Source organism: Solanum stenotomum, chromosome 5 (genome assembly GCF_019186545.1).
Source record: "Solanum stenotomum isolate F172 chromosome 5, ASM1918654v1, whole genome shotgun sequence".
NCBI lineage: Eukaryota > Viridiplantae > Streptophyta > Magnoliopsida > Solanales > Solanaceae > Solanum > Solanum stenotomum.
The window spans coordinates 59,339,116-59,360,517 of record NC_064286.1 but is presented as its reverse complement, the minus strand read 5'-3'; the positions used below and the strand labels follow the sequence as shown (position 1 = coordinate 59,360,517).

The 21,402-nt window shown below is 34.2% G+C and overlaps 3 protein-coding genes across 3 annotated transcripts; 1 reads left to right on the top strand and 2 right to left on the bottom strand.

Moving 5' to 3' along the window:
• The first annotated feature begins 3,788 nt into the window (after positions 1-3,788).
• On the top strand, positions 3,789-8,692 carry LOC125866359 (UDP-URONIC ACID TRANSPORTER 1-like). Its single transcript, XM_049546714.1, has 4 exons — positions 3,789-4,362; positions 6,122-6,225; positions 7,832-8,060; positions 8,174-8,692. Exons 1-4 carry the CDS (start codon positions 3,910-3,912, stop codon positions 8,318-8,320), a joined length of 933 nt encoding a protein of 310 aa, XP_049402671.1. The 5' UTR covers positions 3,789-3,909; the 3' UTR covers positions 8,321-8,692.
• Positions 8,693-8,841: 149 nt separating this feature from the next.
• On the bottom strand, positions 8,842-15,494 carry LOC125866342 (outer envelope protein 80, chloroplastic-like). Its single transcript, XM_049546693.1, has 16 exons — positions 14,789-15,494; positions 14,512-14,605; positions 14,259-14,341; positions 14,058-14,152; positions 13,904-13,973; positions 13,217-13,310; positions 12,592-12,676; positions 12,454-12,489; positions 11,531-11,684; positions 11,318-11,452; positions 10,593-10,663; positions 10,424-10,502; positions 10,208-10,323; positions 9,936-10,083; positions 9,369-9,438; positions 8,842-9,214 (listed from the first exon to the last, which is right to left on the bottom strand). The coding sequence occupies exons 1-16, from the start codon at positions 15,410-15,412 to the stop codon at positions 9,060-9,062; spliced, it is 2,109 nt and encodes a 702-aa protein (XP_049402650.1). The 5' UTR covers positions 15,413-15,494; the 3' UTR covers positions 8,842-9,059.
• Positions 15,495-15,910: 416 nt separating this feature from the next.
• On the bottom strand, positions 15,911-20,384 carry LOC125866339 (putative calcium-transporting ATPase 11, plasma membrane-type). Its single transcript, XM_049546688.1, has 6 exons — positions 20,151-20,384; positions 17,622-19,554; positions 17,377-17,535; positions 17,100-17,271; positions 16,669-16,967; positions 15,911-16,550 (listed from the first exon to the last, which is right to left on the bottom strand). The coding sequence occupies exons 2-6, from the start codon at positions 19,509-19,511 to the stop codon at positions 16,248-16,250; spliced, it is 2,823 nt and encodes a 940-aa protein (XP_049402645.1). The 5' UTR covers positions 19,512-19,554; positions 20,151-20,384; the 3' UTR covers positions 15,911-16,247.
• Between the last annotated feature and the right edge of the window lie 1,018 nt (positions 20,385-21,402).

The following is a 21,402-nucleotide window of genomic DNA, read 5'->3' as shown; positions in this document are numbered from 1 at the left end:
AATAATTAACAAAATAAATCTCTCGACTCCAACAAATCTATCAATTAATGTCACATAAATTGGGACATGACAAATAACATATATTATTAAAAAATTAGGTTCAAAATGTACAATAAAATACAATAATTAACAACTTAATATATTAAAGAGACATATAAAAAATGCTTAATATTTAAAATTCTGCGTGTGCCATATAAATTAGAACAAACAGAGTAATAAATATTTTTTTCAAAATTATGTTAAAAAAAAGTACTACAAATCTCAATAGCTAAAAATTTAAAATATTTTTAAAATCATATAAAAATTTCAATAACTTCTCAAATTCCATAATATGACATAAATTAAAATATAAATATATATATATATATATATATATTGGGCCCCGTGCTGGCACGGGGTCCTATATCTAGTATCATTTACAAATGACTTAAAAAACATTAAAAATTACAATAATTACCAATTTAAAAATATTTAAAAGCTATATAAAATATAGGTTGACTCTAAGAATTCTATCAGACTCACATATATTGGGACAAAAAAAAATAACACATATCATTTTAAAATTACCAAAAGAGTATTATAAATAATAATAATTAACAACTTCAAATATCTGAAAGACATTTTAAAAGGGTTAGTTTACAATTTTATCCATATCACATAAATTAGGACAAAGTGACCAGTAATGTACATTATTTCAAAGTTACATAAAAAATATTATAAATTACAATAATTAATAACTTAAAACATTTTTTTTAAAAAATATGAAAATTTGGATGACTCTCCAAATTTCATTTGTGTCACATAAATTGAGACAACAAAAATAACATATATTGGGTCCATTTTAATTTATTTGTCTTATTTTTTATATTATTTTTATATTTAAATATTGCATAAAAATACTATAAATCATGATAATTGACAACATAAAATATGTTTTGAAAAATATGTTTTGAAAAAAATACAAAAAATTTCACTGATTCTTGAAGTGAATCAATTGTAAAAATACTATAAATTATGATAATTGACAACATAAAATATTTCAAAAATATTATATCTGGGTAGTCTTATTATGCCTTAAATAGCGTCACATAAAGTACAGGTTTGTGATAAAAAAAACTTATTCCTTTATCCACGCAAACAATCGCTTCAAAAACTCGTTATTAGCCCCTAAACATACCATTTATATTATTGAGCTCGTGCATAGCACGTGCATAGCACGGACAACATTATCTAGTATATATATAGTTGAGATGAGGTCCACATGTATCTCAAAAAGGAAATATATATACACTAGTCTTTTTTTTTCCTTTCCAAAAATATGCATACTATCTTAATTTATGCATTGATAGTATAAAAAATATTTATTTTTATACAATCAGATCATTTATAAATTAGTTAAAAGAGAAAAATACAGGAAAACAATTATCTTCTCTTCAAGTTAAGTTTTTGTATAGCACAATCTACTCTAAGAGGTCATCTTTTTTGTTTTTATAATCGAGAAATATCTAAAGTTGAATAACGCGTGATTTGAAACTCGTGAGTCGTGATTAATGACTTTTGTTTCCATTTTTCTTCACTTGAATATTAGAGTTATTATATGTAATAGTTTTGAATTTCTTGACATACGACACATAATCTACATAATACGTGTTGCATTCATGACATATTATGTGTAACCAGCATAATACATGTTGTGTTCTTTCTACTGGTGCAATTATGTTGTACAAATGCAAAATGTAGCATTATTAGCAAAATAATTGACCAATTCATCCCTTTGCTTCCATTAGTAGTTAAAGTTTGAAGTTAAATTTTGTTTAAATATGTAATTTAGATTTTTAAAATTGTATTTTTTTTTTATCAACATGAAAATTTGATAGTATATGAAAACTCTATAAGCTTGTCAATTCTAACAATCTTATTAAATTAATACTTCATAATTCATAAGTAAAATATCATAAATATGATTTTATAGAAGTAATAGATCGATTAATAAATCTGATTGATAAAATAGAAAGTAAAGTAAGTTGACTAATTACTTTTTTGCATGTTATAAACTAGTAAAAATTCAGATTGACTAATTCTTAAACTTGACTCATAAGTCAAAAAAGCAATTTAATGAGGTGTGTATATATATATATATATATATATATATATATATATATATAGAGAGAGAGAGAGAGAGAGAGAGAGAGAGATGTTTAATTAATTATAATTAACGTTTAAATGTCTAATTATATATCTTGGAATTAATCCCTTTGGACTCTTTCTCCTTTAGTGTAATACAAAGAATTAAAGTATTTTTTGGGCCTTTTTCACTTTTTATGTTTGTGGATTTCTTTTCTTTTTCATTTTTAGTTTTCTTGTCTCATATGAAAAATAAAGTACCTCAATTGATTGTGAAATTTGTTTTCCTCCTTAAATTATATTGTCTAAATAAAATATTGATTTACAAGCCTATCAAAAAAGTGTCTACAAATTTATCAAGTACGTTCAATAATTAACACCTCATTTAATTCTTGTAACATCTTTATTTAATTCTCTTATAATTTAATATAATACAAACACAAGTTACACATTTATTTTTCTTGATGCTATCATGGGAGTGTGTAAAATTTTGAGTTAAAGCATCAAAAACATATTTAAAGTATATCATTTTATTACTCCCCCATTTCATATTAGTTTATTATTTTTCTTTTTACATGCATATTAAAAAATCATAAATAAGAAGATAATTTCATTAATTAACTCCTTTTTACTAACAAATGTGAACACTTAAAAAATAATAATTATAAGAGTAATATAAAAAAATTAATTAATGATTTCTTAATTTAGTAAGGTGGACAACTAATATAGGATAATTATTTTTAGTAAAATGATCAACTAATATGAGAAGGAGAGAGAAAATTTCATATCTGAACTATTGAGAGTAATTTTTCTACCTGAACTATCACCCATTGATTGGCGAAACACACCTAGACGTTTATTAGACCAAAATATTTGTGTAGAAACGCTTGTCGGTACGTTTGCTCATAAAATCTTCGTCCACCTTACTTATATAATGACTCTATAATTTGCTTACACATTAATATTTTAAATATATATTTAGTTGACTTCTTTAAAACCTTAAGCTCTCTCTTTCAGAGATATCAATGACACGACATAGACAAGATCACGACTAGGAAGGTGGACAAGAAGATAGTCAATGTCATGGTTAGAACAAATTAATTTACATAGTGATAATTTTAAACATTTAACCTAATATTAATTTATTTTTGGATTTGCCACGGACCACGATCAAATTATTTTTTCACATCGAGTATCACGTGACAAAAAATTTAAATAAAAGAGAGAGTATACACATATCATCAGAAATTAGTCGAGATGTGTTTCACTAACTATTGAGTGATAGTTCGAATAATAAACTCACACATTTAATATTTCAAGTGTGAAACTCAAAAAAATGAGATAATCTGAATGTATTTTTGACACTTAACTCTTACTCCCTTTGTCTCATATTAATTGACCATTCTTCTAAGTAGTAATCCACATTACTAAATCAAGAAAATAGTAATTAATTTTCTTCTATATTACACTTGCAAGCGTAAAAAGGAAAATGATTCTTTTACCTTATTTGATATTCCCTTTAAATAATTCAAATTTATGGGAAAAAGAGTTAATTTTTTTTTTAAAAAAATATTTGTTTCTCTTTCTTCCACCTATACACACATGACACATCTAACAAAAATTCCCCAAAAAAACACACACACACACACACACTAAAAAACCAAATCAAAAAACATAAAAGATTTCCTCAATCTGAGGAAAAACAAAACACACATTCCCATCAACAAGATTTACTCATTGAAATTCCTTCACAAATTCAAGAATTCACTAACCCACAAACCGAAAATGTCATCAGCACAATCAGAAAAACAAACCCTTTTCATTGCTTCACTTATCATCATCTGGTACTCATCCAACATTGGTGTCCTTCTCCTAAACAAATTATTACTCTCAAACTATGGTTTTTCTTTCCCTATTTTCCTCACAATGTGTCATATGTCAGCTTGTGCTGTTCTTAGCTATGTTTCCATTGTTTTCTTAAAGATTGTACCTATTCAGAGGATCAAATCAAGGTCTCAATTCTTACGAATTGCTACTCTTAGCATTGTCTTTTGTGGGTCTGTTGTTGGTGGGAACATTTCTTTAAGGTATCTTCCTGTATCATTCAATCAAGCTGTCGGTGCAACGACACCGTTTTTCACAGCTTTGTTTGCTTATCTGATCACTCAGAAGAGGGAAGCTTGGATTACTTATGGTTGTCTTGTTCCTGTGGTTGCTGGTGTTGTGATTGCTAGTGGGGTATGTTGAAAAATGTTTAAAGATTTGATTTTTGGGTTTATTTTGAAAGTTTGGTTATTTGCTTTCTGTTGATCTTGCTGTGATTTGGTTTTTTATGTATAAAAGAGGATTCTTTGCTAGTGGGGTATGTTGAAAATGTTTAAAGATTTGATTTTTGGTTCAGTTTTGAAATTTTGTTTGTTTGATTTCTATTGATCTTGCTGTGATTTGGTTTTTATGAGTATAAGAGTAATCTTTTTCTTGTTTTCTGAGTGACCCTTTTGGAATCTTGTATCTTTCTCCTTAAATGTAGTTGATCTGTACTTGCTAGTACAAAATTGGAGGATTTTTGTAGTGTGAATCACTGAATCTTATTGCTGTGATTTGGTTTTAATGAGTAAAAGAGGAATATTTTTCTTCTTTTCTGAGCCTTTTGGGATCTTTTATCTTTTCCTCTAACTGTAGTTGATCTATACTTGCTAGTACAAAATTGGAGGTTTTGAAGGTTTTCTTTTGAAGTGTGAATCTTACAGCTTGAGATCAGATCTGGGATTTGTTTGCTCTTTTAATACATTATGCAAATTCTAATTTTTTTTCTCTACCATGCACTTATATTGTTGAAATTGATTTCAAATGTAGTCGCCATTTTATGATTAATAGACTTTTAACAAACTGAGAGATCCAAAGTCTGCTGGTGAGAATTTAACAGTTTGTTTGGATGGTTGTTACCTATTGTATTGTATTGTTAGTTTAAGTGCTATGTTTGTTTTGATTGTTACTCGTATTGTATCATTAAATCCATTGTTACATAACGACAAAAAGTCCCTGTTTATGTAGCACTGATTTGGTGTGATCGCGTCGTTACCTAATCTTTTGTTCTCATTTTATCTTTGCTTATTATCTAATAATCCTACTTTATCCTTTAATCTACCTTTTTATAATAGTTCTACCTCGTGCCCTACTTTTCTTATAAGTTTGTCCATCAAATTGTTCATGTGTGCATTATGTAACAATGGAAAACGATACATTCTATCCAACCATTGTATTCATCAATACAATATAGTACAATACATTACAATGCATGAAATGATATGTAACAACCATCCAAACAAAGTAGAGGATTTGAAGTAAATTGGAAGTGGTAATTAACTATTTCAAGTTTTAAGTAATAAGCAGGCTTGAAAAGCTGGAATATTTGGTCTATCATGTGACAAAACAAGGTAATCTATAGCTTTCTTACCTTATTTTGAAAATTAACGAAAACATTACCACCTTAATACCTTGTCATCGGATATTTTGATAAACTCCAAATCTGTCAAGTTTCAAGTTATATTTTCTTCAGATATATTTGACATAAATTACCTTTTGAGAAGAGTGAAAATGGAAGAAAGGTTTATATACAAAATCACGTGCTTCAGGAAAATTACTCTCTAATTCTTAAGGTTTATCATAGATGCTAATAATTAATGGAGAGTAAGCTAAATTAGCTTACTGAAGTTGCAAATATAGTTTGAATACAGTCGGGAGTAAGTGAATGATATTAGTGTAATGGCTGTGCACTAGCAGGAATTACCTGTATGCAAGATATTTTGTCTTGTTAAATCCTTAGTCTTTTTTGCTTGTTGGTTCTTGAAATCAGTTACGCCTTCATAAGAGAAAAAAATCAACATCTTGAATTTAAAAACTCTTCAACTGGTTGACATCGTCTATCCTCTTTCCAACGACTCATTTACTTGATGTGATCTTTTAGTGGTTTGATAAGTATCTTAATTGTTGACAGGGTGAGCCAAGCTTCCACCTTTATGGATTTATCATGTGTATAGGTGCAACTGCTGCTAGAGCCTTTAAGTCTGTTCTTCAAGGCGTCCTTCTTTCCAATGAAGGGTTAGTAATTTCCTACTTCCTTTCATCTGTTTAAGTTTTAAGTATTGTAGTTCTTTGTTGGTGGTTCTTTTTTTTATCCTTATACTAGTCAGTTTATGGAAATGGATGCAACCATGTTCCTCGGGGTCTATGTGAACTCTCTCTCCACAACAATGCATTTCTATGTATTTGCTGGACTTTTAAAAGATGAAATGGAATGAGGTAGCATATTTGCTGCACATCTCGTGGCCTTGCCTTGGGACATATTCGCATTGTGAAAAACAGTTTGACAGCAACGGCAATGAAACCTCTTGACTTTTTTTTGACAATTCCTTTCCCTGGATCATATGGCGATGCGAAGAGTGATTAAGGAACTTATGTATGCAAAGCTTGTAAAAAGTCTAGCAAAATGGCTGCCCTTTCCGAGTCCTATAAGGAGGTAGCAGGTTGGCCATCAATCTTCCTCAGCAGTGAGTAATGCTGAACAGTTTTCTTGTGTGTCCAGTAGTAAAACAAACAAATAGGAGTGCAAAAGTTTGATATACTTTACTTCAAACCATTGAAGAGTCTGCGGCACAGAGGAGGTGTTAAGTTTTGAAGTCGATGAATTGAACTAGAACGGATAGGTTGATTGGCTTGAGGAGATGTCACCACAAATCAGCTGGAAGGAATACACACAACAATATCAAAATTGTGCAAGATTATCAGGCCTTATCATGGACATAGACGGGTTGAGCAAACCTTAGCAAGTCCATCAGTACAAGCCGTGCAATGATAACCACATATAAAGGACAGAAATGGGTGTGAATCCAGGACCTGACAAGTTAGTATCACAAACATAAGGGCCCAGACAATAAGGAGGCCCAACTGGCATGTCTAAAAGCCAAATGCCTCCATAAAGATCCAGTACCCAAATCCAGGTACATAAGCACACAGCGAAGTTGTTAAGTATCATGATCGGTGCTTGAAACTGTTACTTGAGGAGAATATGAACTACTGTTTACTATGTTGCAGTTTTGCTATACAGTTATGTTCGTTAGGAAATTTGTTATTCAATATAGCTAGGTACTTCCTAGAACAATGATGGAAGCTGTAGCGAGTTGAAGGGGGAGAAGGTGGATGTCAGGAAAAGAAAAAGCTACGAGACGTAGCTCCTCTTTTCGCAAATTAGATTATTTGAAGGAAAATGAATAGTGGAAATTTAAAAGGGTTGAAAGACCACGATGAGGAGTCAAAAGTCCTTTGTTGCTCATTTCCACTTTTTGTATAACAAAAATATCCTCTTATCCTGTGTATTATGTCAAGATCATGTTGTGGATTCGCAAGTTTCCAAATATTGGAATATGAGAGAAGATAGCTTTTGGTGTTTCCTGTGGTCAAACGTTGTGGTTAATTTTCATCTCCAACACTTAAAAGATCATCCCTTCAGTATATATTATCATATTTAGCCCTGTCATGATTTTGATAAATTATAGCTTATTCATTTGTTTCGCTGATACATGTTATATTTTACTTTTGTGACCTCATTTGTAACCTGCTGTTTTTATTTTTATGGATAAATTCAACTCCATTGATCTTCTGTTTTACATGTTATGACCGCCACTTTAACCTGCTGTAATTTTTTTAGGGAAAAGTTGAACTCCATGAATCTACTGCTTTACATGTCTCCAATTGCTGTTCTAGTTTTACTGCCTGCAACACTCGTAATGGAACCCAACGTGATAGATGCCACTATTACGCTTGCTATAACACATCGATACCTGGTCCTACTTATTTTGATCAATTCTATAATGGCATATGGGGCCAACTTGTTAAACTTTTTGGTAACCAAGCATACTAGTGCATTGACACTCCAGGTTTGCACTCTCCTTCTCTTACCCCTTCCCCTTTGTTTCCAATTTGTAGTCATATTTTAGCTTACTTTTACCTATTTTAAACAACTTTATTCTATGTGCATGACCATTTGTAGGTCCTAGGGAATGCCAAGGGTGCTGTGGCTGTTGTTATCTCGATACTTCTTTTCCGTAATCCTGTTACTTTTATTGGCATCGCGGGCTATGCAATGACTGTCATGGGGGTTGTTGCTTATGGGGAATCCAAGAGAAGAATCAAATGAGCTCAGACACAGCTTTCTTTTCTGAAGTCGTGAGTCCCCAGTTCTGTTTCTTGAAACATTAGATGCACGGTAGAGTTAGTGATACATAGATCATCATTGCAATGTAGTGGCCAATTGATCAAGAGACGAAATGGAAGAAGGGTCAGGGGGCTGGAAAATCATTTCCATTCGTCCCTTTTGTTCAAGACGGATAGGATGTATGCAGTTGTATTGGTTTCTCTGTTGTTGCACTAACGTTATAGGGGACGAGGGATGGGAACTGTTTAATTCTTCTGTTATATTCTTTTTGCCAATGTGATAGGATGTATGTAGATGTATCAGATGATATGTTGTTACAGTAGATCAATATAATTTCTTGATGCTTTTCTGTTATCCTCTGGCTATATATATTTGTTTGTTTTTGTATATAAACTTCTTGTTAGTGACAAGAATGTCATGCCTTACAATTGTATTTGAAGCAAGAATGTAACTTTAGAAAGGGGGATCATCTTGTTCCTTTTTTCTCAAGAAGTCTATGATAATACACCAAAATGCAAGTACAACACCAAACACTAGTGGTTGGTTCTTGTTATAAGTGAATGCAACAAAAATAACGAATAATGAAACAACTCATATATTGACATTTTCGTGTTCATTTTCAAATTTCTGCTTTGTTATTTCTGTCATCTGTAACCACTGGAAAGGTGGCAAGAAAAAAATGAACATGATGGATCACCAAATATTGCAGATCCTAATAGTATCAGTTCCTTAACCCAACCCCAAAGTGAAACCTCCCAGTCCGCTGGTCATTGAAGGCGTACTCCAGTCTTAAAGGTCCCAAAGGAGAGTCTACGCGAATACCAACCCCACATCCATATCCACTTCCAGGTTTTCGCCTTGGTCCAGCAGGATCACCTGACAATGAAAAGCAACAATTAAATGAAAGGTTGCCAATGCACAATGTTAAATCCAGAGTTCAAGTACTCAGAATAATTACCTTTCAACAGGGGGAACAGGGGAGGGGAGCATCAGCCAAAATAGTAAACAACATCAGACCAGGGATACATACCAGGAACACTTGGACCAGATCCAAGGTCTGAACCATAATCAGCAAATACAGCCCCTTCTACTGGCCCCATCTGCAAAATGTGGGAATATGATAAGAAAGATTACACATAGAGCGTTCATGTCAAAGACGTTTATCAGATAACTAATATATTGTAGAGAAACCCAAGGGTGTGCTTAATGGTTTTAATGGTTGATGAAGCTGGAACAAAGACCATAGGAGACTGGGGTCCATATAGCATAATAGAGGCAAAAAAGTTTGGTCATTTCCTTCTCATCCTGGTGGAGTGGAGGGATGCAGGTCCCTCGTGCTTGTATTCAAGCTGGCCTGAATCCACAGTTATCAGCAACCGAGAGGGGAGAGGGAGAGAGAGAGAGAGCTAAGAAATTGTACGTAAAGACGCACAGAGCGGTGTTTTAAAAATAAAAGAACATAAGCAACAACCATCTTGTTAGAGTCGAGATAGCACCCATGCATCATTGGGATGGACGAAAAAGACAGCAAAAACCACCAATATCTAGAGAAATGAGTTCAACTATCATATTATTGTTTCCAACTGCCTCCACTCACCAGAGGGAATGAAATTTCACCACAGCCAACCACATAAGACCGGCTGGAGCCAACTGCCCCTTCTTCATATCCTCTTACACTGTTGGTTCCACCAATCGCAAATGCTTCATGAGGCGGAAAATTACCAACCACGTGACCACCAGAGAAGCTGAAAAAAATATTCACAATAACCAGCAATTAAAGTTATGGGAATTTATAAAGGATACAGCTGAAGGTAGAAAAAACAAATTTAGCATCTCCGAGCTAATCATCATAAAAACTGGAGACTGTACCTAAGGAGAAGATGCATAGGACCTAATGCCAATCCTTTTCTAGCACGAGCATTGACTCTGTTGAAAACTAACCAGTCTGACCACACAGGAAGTCCCTGATCCATGTTGAAAACAAACTGCAAAACAGCAGGGAAAAATATCAAAGGGGTGCATCAAGAATTTTTTTCTATCCCTTTATTTACTAGACAGAATCTGGCAGAATATTAGGAAACTAACCACTGAAGAACCAGGGTCACCGGAACCAGTATAGACAGTCTCGAGTTTAGCAAGTAACATATCATCATGAGTATTGCCACTGCAGCAGTTCAGAAAGGAACACATTGGACACTTTCTTATGGTCAGATATACAACACTTTAGGCAGCATAAACCATCATCAATCCATACCTTGCAGTAAGTGGGCTACTGTAGTAATCCCTTATAATAGGACTCCCCTTGTCATCCCGAGCACCAGCACGCTGAGAAATTCAAATAAGAAGGACAAGTAGCAACCGTATTAACAGAAATGAGAAACAAAGAATATGTCAGACACTGGGAAGAATAATCAAATAACTCTGTTGATTCCCAAAGACAAGAAACAAGAAAAGTCTTCATCCTCTTTCGTACACTCTTTAACAATACAATCGTTTCCTTAAAAGATTATTCAAACTACTCATCCCTAGCTCCTGCTCAGAATTGCATAAATGGCTCAAATTATTTCTAGGGCATGTCATCATTGCATCGCTAAGCACAAGTAGCATTTATCTTTTATTTTTATGTTTCTCTTTAACAATGAATACTCCAAAGTTTATGTATAGGAAATACTCTTCGGTCCCTGAAACAACAGTAGTTCAATGAAATTTTATTACTCCCTCCGTCCCAATTTATGTCACAAGATGATGGAGGCGAGTACCCTGTGGGCCTTACAGAAACAACAGTGGAGTTTCTGACAGGCTGACCAACTCAACTCAATGTCAACCGGAGACTAAAAAATCAACTGTTATACACTCCAAATATCAATAAAGATCTTTATCTCTACATTTCCCTCTATAACCATGCAAATCATATCTGAAACTAAAATAATCATTTCATGGGAGGGCATAAATTATCTGAAGACATTAGCATAAACCTACCTGAAATATGATTCCAGCAGTCCCATTCCACTTTGGCCTGAATGGCCGACTGTATTCAATCCCGGCTGTGACACGTCCTATCGTCAAGCTACCATCAGGTTGGTTATGAACAAGTGTGCCAGGTGTCCTTGAATTCTAGTCAAAATTGAAAGTTAGGTAGAAATGAGCTCTCAAGAACTGTTATGATATATACTCTAGGGAACTTTAAATTACCTGTATCATAATTGATCTTGAAGTTCTCTTATCATCTCCTTCAATCCATGGATCTGTATAATTTATCCGAAAGACTGAGTCAACTTGTCCCCGCTCTAGTGACAAATTCAACTTTTGATTTCTCCCAAAAAGATTCTTGTGGTATATGGCACAACTGAAATGAAAGCACATAATGAACAACATATCCTTGGGAGAAAAAATTGAAAGTAAACCTTTCTTTGGGAAAATAATTCAAGGTGGAAATAAGCAGACATACCGACTATAATAGATAACTACTAATACTCAGAAGGTTAAGTACTCACAGTGATGTATCCTTATAGTGATCTAAGGCTTTCTTCGAGAGAGCTATACTGTCTCTCAAAAGAAGTCCATGCAAGAATTTCTTTCCTAGAAGTATTTTAGCTAAAAAAAAAGGTAACTCATGCTACAGATTTCATTTCTGAGATAAGATAGTCATATTGGCATCTTCATAATGTCCTTATCATAAAAGCTATTTAGAGTAGATTTGCAGTTTATCTAAATAAAAACACCAAAAGTAACAGAAATATATAGATTTTGCAGAAGTGCTCTCCAAGGGATTAAACTTTTCGTAAAAGTGCTTCACTGCTTCTAAGAAATAAGAAGAGCACTGAAATATGCTGCTTTACTTAAAATAGAAAGAGTCACTTTAAATCCTTAATGGTTTCTTCAGAAGTTGTCCCAAATGTTAACTGAACCTAATAAATAAAACTCTACATACTTAGCATATGTATAGCATAAAAGAATTTCAATTCAACCACCTAGAAATGTAAACAACAAAGTGTTGAACAATCATAAAAGAACGATGGAAGAAAGCTATGCTGTGACCGTTAACCGCTAAAAAGATCTCCTAAAATTGAAAACAGATCTCAACACCCCGGAGGATTTCATACTATCCCAATTACCTGCCAATCAATCCAGCAAGGGGTCCACTTGTGATCCTGAAATTAAAATACATACCAGTAAACAACAGTGGAGAAACCAAAAGAGATATAATGACAAAGGAGTTTTCCAAGAATAATAACTTCACAAATATCACATACCCACTTGAAATTCCACCACCGGCAGAAATACCACCCCCACTCTTGCGCTCGACAACATTCATAACTAAGTCTACCTTACCAGTGTCTGCAATATAACATCAAAAAGTTACTCTACAGAAAGAGCAATGGTAGCACACACAGTAGATGGCCAGAAGGGTAAGGAAGGGCCCTGAGCCCACCAATTTTTTTGTCGTAAAGAAGGAAATATAGATAATGTAATTCAGTTGGTAGATTTCCTAGGATCCTTGTAAGTAGTTTGAGTTCCCTAGGTTCATTGTTGATAATTTTTTGGAGGTGGTGAGCATAGCCCTTAATGCTAGGGAATACAAATTACCAATTTTTTTAAAAAATAAAGATTTTCCCTGGTATCCTTAACTTTTTTTTTCCTTGCGGTGACCTGCAAACACCATATCTCTACAATTTCTCATTATTATGATATTTTTTTCTTTCGATACTATAGTATCATTTCATCCTTGATTTCTGTCATCTAATGCCCCCGCCCAAAAATCCAACAGAAAAAGAAAACATCCCAGTGGTGCACCATATAACAAAGATAAACATGCATTTATGTAGAAGGAGAACTGCAACAAGATTAGACAGTTGAAATCATCTTTCACTAAAGCACCTCCAGCAGGTTGGGGAATAATGCTAACATCTTCCATAATGCCCATAGCTAAGACAGTGTCCACATCTCTTTTCCCTTGAAGCATGCTGTAAACCTAAAGAAGAATAGACCAAGTTTGACATTCAAATAATCACAACAATAGTGAATTTCCCAGGAAGAAATACGGCATACAATTTGAAAGCTTCCATGCAGTTGCAAAATAAGCAATTTCACTTATGCCAATTCACAATTAAGAAGTTACAGAAGAAGCAAAGAGTAAGACCTTTTGGCCATTTGATACACTAACACTATGTGAATCTCTCAAAGAGAAAACCGTGATTAAGGACCTTGCAATAAACAAAAAGAAAGACAATGTCAACTCTGTGACTTCTAGATTAAGATGTATAAAAAGATAAACTAGAAAAACTTGGGGCTTTTATGTTGTACAACAGGCACAAACGAGCAGACGTTGGAAAAAGAAACGGACAGGAGGGTATGTGCTAAGCACTAACATACTTTACCTACTTTAGTTCGCTACTCTTATATATTGTAACCTACTTATAAGAAACACAAAACTACTAAGAATATGTTTCAATTTATAAAAGTTTAAGGTATTAAAACAAGTATACTAGAAGACAGCTTAACACTAAATCATCAAAAGAACAAAAAAAATTATGTTAGAATAGAAAAGACTTGTTTTAACTATACCTGCCCTTTCTTTGTAGTAAGTTGCCGAAGTATAGTTTCAGGCCTTGTTTTCCCTACAGTTGGCTCACCACTGAGACATGCAAACAAGTGTAAGATATTGCTAACAGTTATTGCATTCACTAAAAGCATAGTTATGAGAAAACTGGGTCCTTACGTCTTATCAAGGAAACGGATGGCTATGTTATTCACCTCTGCTTCAGAAACCTCTAGCTTAATCATACCTCCAGAGAGCATTTCTACGCCCGATACCTACAGGGCAAGATAACTCTAACTCAGATTTTCGAAATCACAATGTAAGGTGTTCAAAACAAAAATAAATGACAACAGGTTGCATATTTCATAATCAAGTGCTAACCGCTCCAAAAAGACCCCGCTCCATGTACCAACCATTAATAGAGCTTATTATTTCATCTATCCGCTTGATATTAACGATTTTTCCTGCATTGCTTGACACCAAAATAAGCAGAGCATGGGTTGCTTACCATACATAACGTAAAATATAGGCTGATTATTCAAAATACTTGAAAGAGATAAATATAAAGCAGAAGCTCCTGCATATGAAAAGAAATGACAATAGAGGGTGTAAAGAGAGTATAAGGAAGGTGTACCATATCCATCTCGAAAAGAATCCTCTATAAACCTTGCTGGAAGCACATTGGCTCCTTCACATACCAAACCATGGAACTCTTGGTTTGGTTCTACCTTATGCCAAAACCATAATGATATAAGCAATCACACATGCCAAAAAATTAAGTAAATAATACATTTTAGTTTATAGATTACAACCATTTTGGAATGCAGGTAATACTACTTAGAAACTTTAAATTTGATAATACAATCTTCATTTGCTTATACAAAAGAAACTCTTTTTATTTGATTGAGTACCTGGAATACCAAACGAATACCGTCTCTAGTATCCACAGCAACAGGCATACAAGAGCAAAAGTAGCCACTAGCAATGATCCTATGCACATCTTCTTGCACCTCTTGCACAGTAAGCGCCGAATTGGGTCGGCAAGCTTTGAGAGCATTCAATACCTCACTCTCCAAATCCTTCCGTTCAAGTTCTTCACCATCTTTGCTTCGCACTAACACTTCACTTATCAGAACTCTCTCCTCATTCCCACTCCCGGTTTTCGTGCCCAACGACGGAGCTGAGTCATCCAAGTTGCTCTGACTCAATGCGATTGATGCACAGCAAAGTAAAGGAGATGTATTTGATAAATTCCAGGAAAATGGGATGATGGGTTTTCTAAAAAATTGCAGAATTGCATTTTGGGGATTGAACTTTTGATGAAATGGGTGTTGGAATTTGGATAAAGTTCGCAAAAATGCAGCTGTGGGGTTGAGATTTTGACGAAATGGGTGTGGGAATTTGGGAAAATTTTGTACAACTAAGTGTAGATTGGCGAAGAATGGGTTTGGGGTACGGAGGTGTAGATGAGGAGGAGAGAACAGAGGGAGTTTTATAGAAGATGAAGTGAAGCGAACGTCTTCGTTTTGGAGCATAGCTGGAGGTTCACCGGCGCCGGCGTGCCGCACTCCAGCAGAAACAGAGAAAGAGAGGGAATCGTGCTTAAACCCTTTGGAATTTTATAAACCCAGGCGGTGTTAATGCGTAAGTTATATATATCTTTTAAAATAAATATGAAAATTTATGTATTATTAGTCCAGCTGCGCGAAAGCTATATCGACACCACCGTCATACAAATAAGTAAATCATATTTCTTTCTTTTTTTTCAAAATCTAAAATGACGAATCTTCCATTTGAAATTAGATATCGTTCTTTTCTTTTTTAGAATTTAGAATTTAAAATTTATAATTGAAGTTGAATTTTTGTGTAGATTTCAAATCAGAATTTGAAACAAGTCGCCTAATTAGGTGTTTCATACTTCTTAAAGGGATGACATTTTCGTTTTCGAAAATAGTTAACAAAAACTCAACAAATCATCTCACGATCCTGATTCAATGATGATTAAGTAACTGAATTACGAAATCTCAACTTTGTCTTCACAAACATAAAGAAACTTTTTTTTTCTTTCTATGTAAAAAAAATTCCTATATCTCAACATATATAGGTTCACAACTACAAAAAATGAGTAAAAATTCAAACAAAAACCTTTCCATTGCTTGAATGGTACACTATGAGCTTTTGTTCAAGTCTTCAACTTGTATTTTCTTTCCATTTGGTTGTTTCTTTTCCTTTTCTCATCAAGGTTTCACGGTACTCGAACCTAGACCAATTAAACCATACATAGGCCCCCTTGACTTCTCGATGTGAAAACACAGAGCCAGGACGTTGATCTTTGAATAGGAAAACGAACACGTTGGCTCTTCCGTTCTCTTAGACAAGTTCTGGACCATTTGATAATAGATTATAACCATCATGATGCTTGGTATTCTTGTGTTCAATAGGTATCAACTTCAATATTACTGCAACTATCAGGCTTGCAGCACTAATTAAGACACTGAGTAACCATAGTTCCCAGCTGAGTGGTGTAGTGCTTGCCAACGTGCCTAAGAACTCAACGATGATAACTTGGAAAACAACAGTGGAAGTTATGACACCTAGGAATATCCAGCTTCCAAAAATGCCACGGAACACATTTATCTTCTCCATATCACGACTGTTTATTTCATTGAAAACCTGCATCAAACCGCGGAAAATATCTCATAAGTGACAATATTACACATATGAATCCATAACAAGGAAAATGTTTGTTCATTTTCCATCCGTATACTGCACTAAAGTTTACAGTAAGTACCTGACAGAACACAAATGTGTTGAAAATGAAAGTATTGAGAACTATGGTAGCATCTGAACCTTCGAGCCTCAGAATCTTCTTTCCAGTGAAGTTGAAAACTAAAAGTACAGCTAGTTGGAAGATACTTTGTCCGAGTATATTTCTCCACATCGTCTTGGAAATCAAACTCACTTCCCTTCCAACAGGAGGTCTGTTCATTAGTTCTTCATGAGGGGGTTCCGTAGCCAAGGCAATTGCACCTAAAGTGTCCATAATAAGGTTGACCCACAGCAGCTGAACCGTGGTAAAAGGAGCGGATCCTGTTATGTTATAGCAACAGATAGAATATCTATCAGTTATCTATTTAGAAACTTGTTTTCACTTTTTTCCAATGGCACACACTGATCACTAACAGAAAAAGAAATGAAGAACTCGTATTGAACATTGAATACCTGAAATGCATGCGGAGATAAAATTGATTATCAGAGCCACAACACAGACAGTCAGCTGGAACTGCACAAACTTTTGAATATTTATGTATATAGAACGACCCCATTTAGCCACATTCACGATTGTGCTAAAGTTGTCATCGAGCACTATAATATCAGCGCTTTCTTTAGCAACCTGATAATGTATTTAAGAAAAGAGATGTCAAGAACAACTTCATTTGGAAGGTGTAATACAAGAAATTGTAAATAAACTTTGTATGACAGGAGCAATTTGCTAAACCTCTGTGCCTGCTATTCCCATAGCAAATCCAATATCTGCTTCGTTGAGAGCAGGAGCATCATTTGTGCCATCACCAGTAACTGCAACAATCTCGTTAAACATACCTTTTAGATTATTTACCAAAACAAGCTTGTCCATTGGTGATGATCGAGCGATCACCTGCATTCAAGATTCGAGCATTTCAAGAACCATTCATTTACACCACATGAATCTGCAAGAGTGAGATAAAACATTCAACAGTATACCTGAATTCTAGGAATTATATGCCTCATTTCATCAGGAGTTTTGTTGCGAAATTCTGGACCTTCAATAGCCAAACCATCAGCAGTTAGTATCCCACATTCTTTAGCAATGGCTTTGGCTGTCTTAATATTGTCACCAGTGACCATTCGCACAGTAATTCCAGCAGCTAAACAAATTTTTACTGCATTTCTAACCCCAGGGCGAACTGGATCTTTGATCCCGATCACAGCAACCAATGTGTAGCCACTATCAGGAATACTATCATTTTCATAACCATCCTCAATGTCTTTGTAAGCCAAGCAAAGAGTACGCAAGGCTTCGCCAGTGAATTCATTAATGACATCCATGATATTTCTTGTTCGGTTTTCTGTCAAATGAACAATTTCACCATTAAGATCAATAAACCTGTCACACATTTTAATGATTATCTCGGCTGCACCCTTGCAGAAAGCTCGGTTGTTTCCATCTGGGAGAGCAATAAGCACAGACATCTTTTTCTTTTCCGAATTGAAAGGCTCAACCTTCAGCAGTTTACAGCCCCTTCTTTGCTTGTCAATATCACCACCAAGAAGCAATCCAAATTCTAATATTGCTGATTCTGTTGGTGTACCGAGAATAGATTTCTTTCCGCCCTTATCCTTAACAACCTCTGCTATCGTATTGTGAAATATTGCCTGCAGAAGCAATGCCAATTCTTTTTCTGATATATTCAAAGTTATTGCATCCCCACCTGCATCAGTTTCTACCTTTTTTGTTTTTTCACAAATCCATATCTTACTAACTACCATTCGGTTTGTTGTTAGTGTTCCTGTCTTATCTGTGCAGATGCAAGTAGCTGATCCCATCGTCTCACATGCGGACAGATGTCTCACCAATGCCTTGTTATCCATTAGCTTTTTCATTGCAAATGCAAGACTCAATGTCACTGCCAGAGGCAGTCCTTCTGGAACCGCAACAACAATTATAGTTACTGCTGTCACAAAGTAATTCAGAAGAGTCATTGCATCGCCAGAAGACCATTTCATGAGCTCATGGTGAAGTACTTTCTCTACCAGAAATCTAACAGTCAACACCATAAACGTCAGCAGAGCAAATGCCAATCCGATTTTTCCAATAATGGTAGCAACACCACTCAACTTAACTTGCAAAGGCGTCTCGTCTTCTACACCATCTGCTAATCTCTCCATCAGCTTACCCCATTCAGTTTTCATTCCAACAGCTGTGATTAACATCTTAGCTGAACCATCTTGCACTTTGGTTCCCGATAGAAGAAAAGGTCTTCCTTCATATATGCTTATTGGTGCACTCTCACCAGACATGCTTGATTGATCAATTAACAAGCTGTATCCGGATATGAATATTCCATCTGCAGGAACCAGATCACCGATAGATAAGTGAACAACATCACCAACCACTAAGTCATAAATCAGAACCTTTTGCCTGGATCCATCTCTTGTGACCTGGATAAGTATCTTTTTCTTCTCCTTATCCAAATCCCTGAACTGCAACGACTGCCTGTAGTCACTAATTGCAGTAACAACGACTACCAAGAATATACTAAGCAGAATGCCTAGCCCATCGTACGTTCCTTTTGGCCAACCTTCCGTGGCAAATCCCACACTAATGGAGACAATAGCACAAACCATGAGGATGATGAGAGTGATATCCTGCAAAGCCTCCCACAAGAAAGTCCAAAATCTCTTAAAAGGCTTCTCGGTGTATTTGTTCGATCCATATACATTTTGTCTGGAAGATACATCACTGGTTTTGACTCCTATATTCAATGAGACACTCAGCCTACTCGCGACACCTTCAACTCCTCCAAGTTTCCTTAAGGTTTCAATATCATACGAACTAACAATCAATGAGAGTTTTTCCAGTTCAGCCTCCATGATACCATTTCCCTTAACACTTCTGGAGGCTCACTGTAACCAACTGGAGAAAAATAGAAATGACATGAGCAAAACAGAGAATTAAACACATTTGACCATAAAATTCTGGAACTCAACTTGAAGTTGAATCCCAAAATTTTCAAGAATTTGAAAAACAACAAGAAGTTTTCACTTTTCTCACTCCAAATTACTCATAAATAGTCAACAACAACTCTAATTTCAATTCATGGTCAAACACAACTCCACAAATTCTCAAATATCAATTTCACTTTGAAAATAAAAACTATTTTTTTTTCAACTTTCACAATGAAACATGGTCAAACGCCCACATAGATCGTATAAAGCAGTACATTCTGGGGACGGTAGAGTGTACGCAGACTTTAAAACAGTATTGTCAAAAGCTAAAAGTTCAAAAAAGTGATCTATGTCTATCAGGATTTAGAATTAGTAGATTCAATACAACCATGATCTTATTATATATACACATACAGCTCAAGCCAAAAGTTATGTAAACTAAATCATTGTAAAAACTGCAATTCAGCCTCTCAACTCACCTAGACAAAAATAAAATAAACTCAAATTATGCAAAAACAAGATATAAAAATCATACTATATGTTACGAATTAATGAAAAACTCACACTTGCCCTGTTTACATCTTGAGAAGCAGTTGGATGAAGAAATATAGTTGATTTTGATGCAGAGTTGACAAAGTACGGATCTAGTAGAACTCAGTAACTTTAGTTCAAACTTTATATTTTATATCGAAAACACTAACTCAAACGAGTTAAAGAATCTTGAACTCATAAATTTCAAATTACGAATATTATTCTCTCTTCATCTTCTTCCTGTCCTCTGCATTTTCTTTAGGAAAAAAAGGTTAATTTATTGTTATTCTGTTGAGTGACAGTGTAGCGGTACAGATGGGGCATCATCCCATGAGCCTGCATTTTATGAAAAACATAAAACAAACCCAATAATGACAAAATCCACTATAAGATCCAAGATGTGATTTTTTTTTTTTTTATAAAAAGTATAGTACGGTAAAAGTACACATAAATTTATTCAGAATAAAACAAAGCAAATAGGAAAAAAGAAAATAATCTTTTATTGAAGGTTAAACTCGGCTTGTTATTAAATTAGTACTAACTATTTTTTAGTATGTTCGATGAGATAAGAAAGGATATTTAATATCTCATGAGATTAGTAATCACTTTTTATGAAATAGCTAATTTTATAGTTTAATTTTAAAATTATTATCATTATTCCATACTTTTTATTTCATCCATTAAATTTAAAATAGTTTCCACTAGCCAGCTTATCATTATGTCAAATCCTATTTCATGGGGCCATAAGGGTATAAAGGGTTCTAGGGTAGAGGGGGAGGGGGTGTTAAGGTGGGGTGCTGGAGTTGTTGGGGTATATTGAGAACGGAAAGACGATTAGCATTAACTTTAAAGTTGAAATAAACATCGAATAAAATAAAAATATCAATCTATTTATAGTATAAAGGGTCAGAGGTGATACATTTGAAAAACAAAACTATTCGAGTTTGAAAATTTGGGACTTTGAATTATCTTATTTGAACTTGAGGGTTACTTATAGAAATTGAATGTCGAAGAAAATGTCAAGTAGCTAAATTGATATCAAAAGTAAAATAATTCTCTAACTTAAAACGTATTTCAAACTTGAAATTTGCGTTACAAGAATTTCACTTATCAAAGTTTCGAACTTTTAAATTAGGGATATTTCCTTTTATACAAATATTATTTTTGATATTTCAAATAATAACTAAATATTAATTATATTCGAACTATTTTTTACCAAATTAAAAGCTCTTAAACACGGCCCTACACATCCAACTGTCGAGCTTGCAAATAAATGTGATCCAGC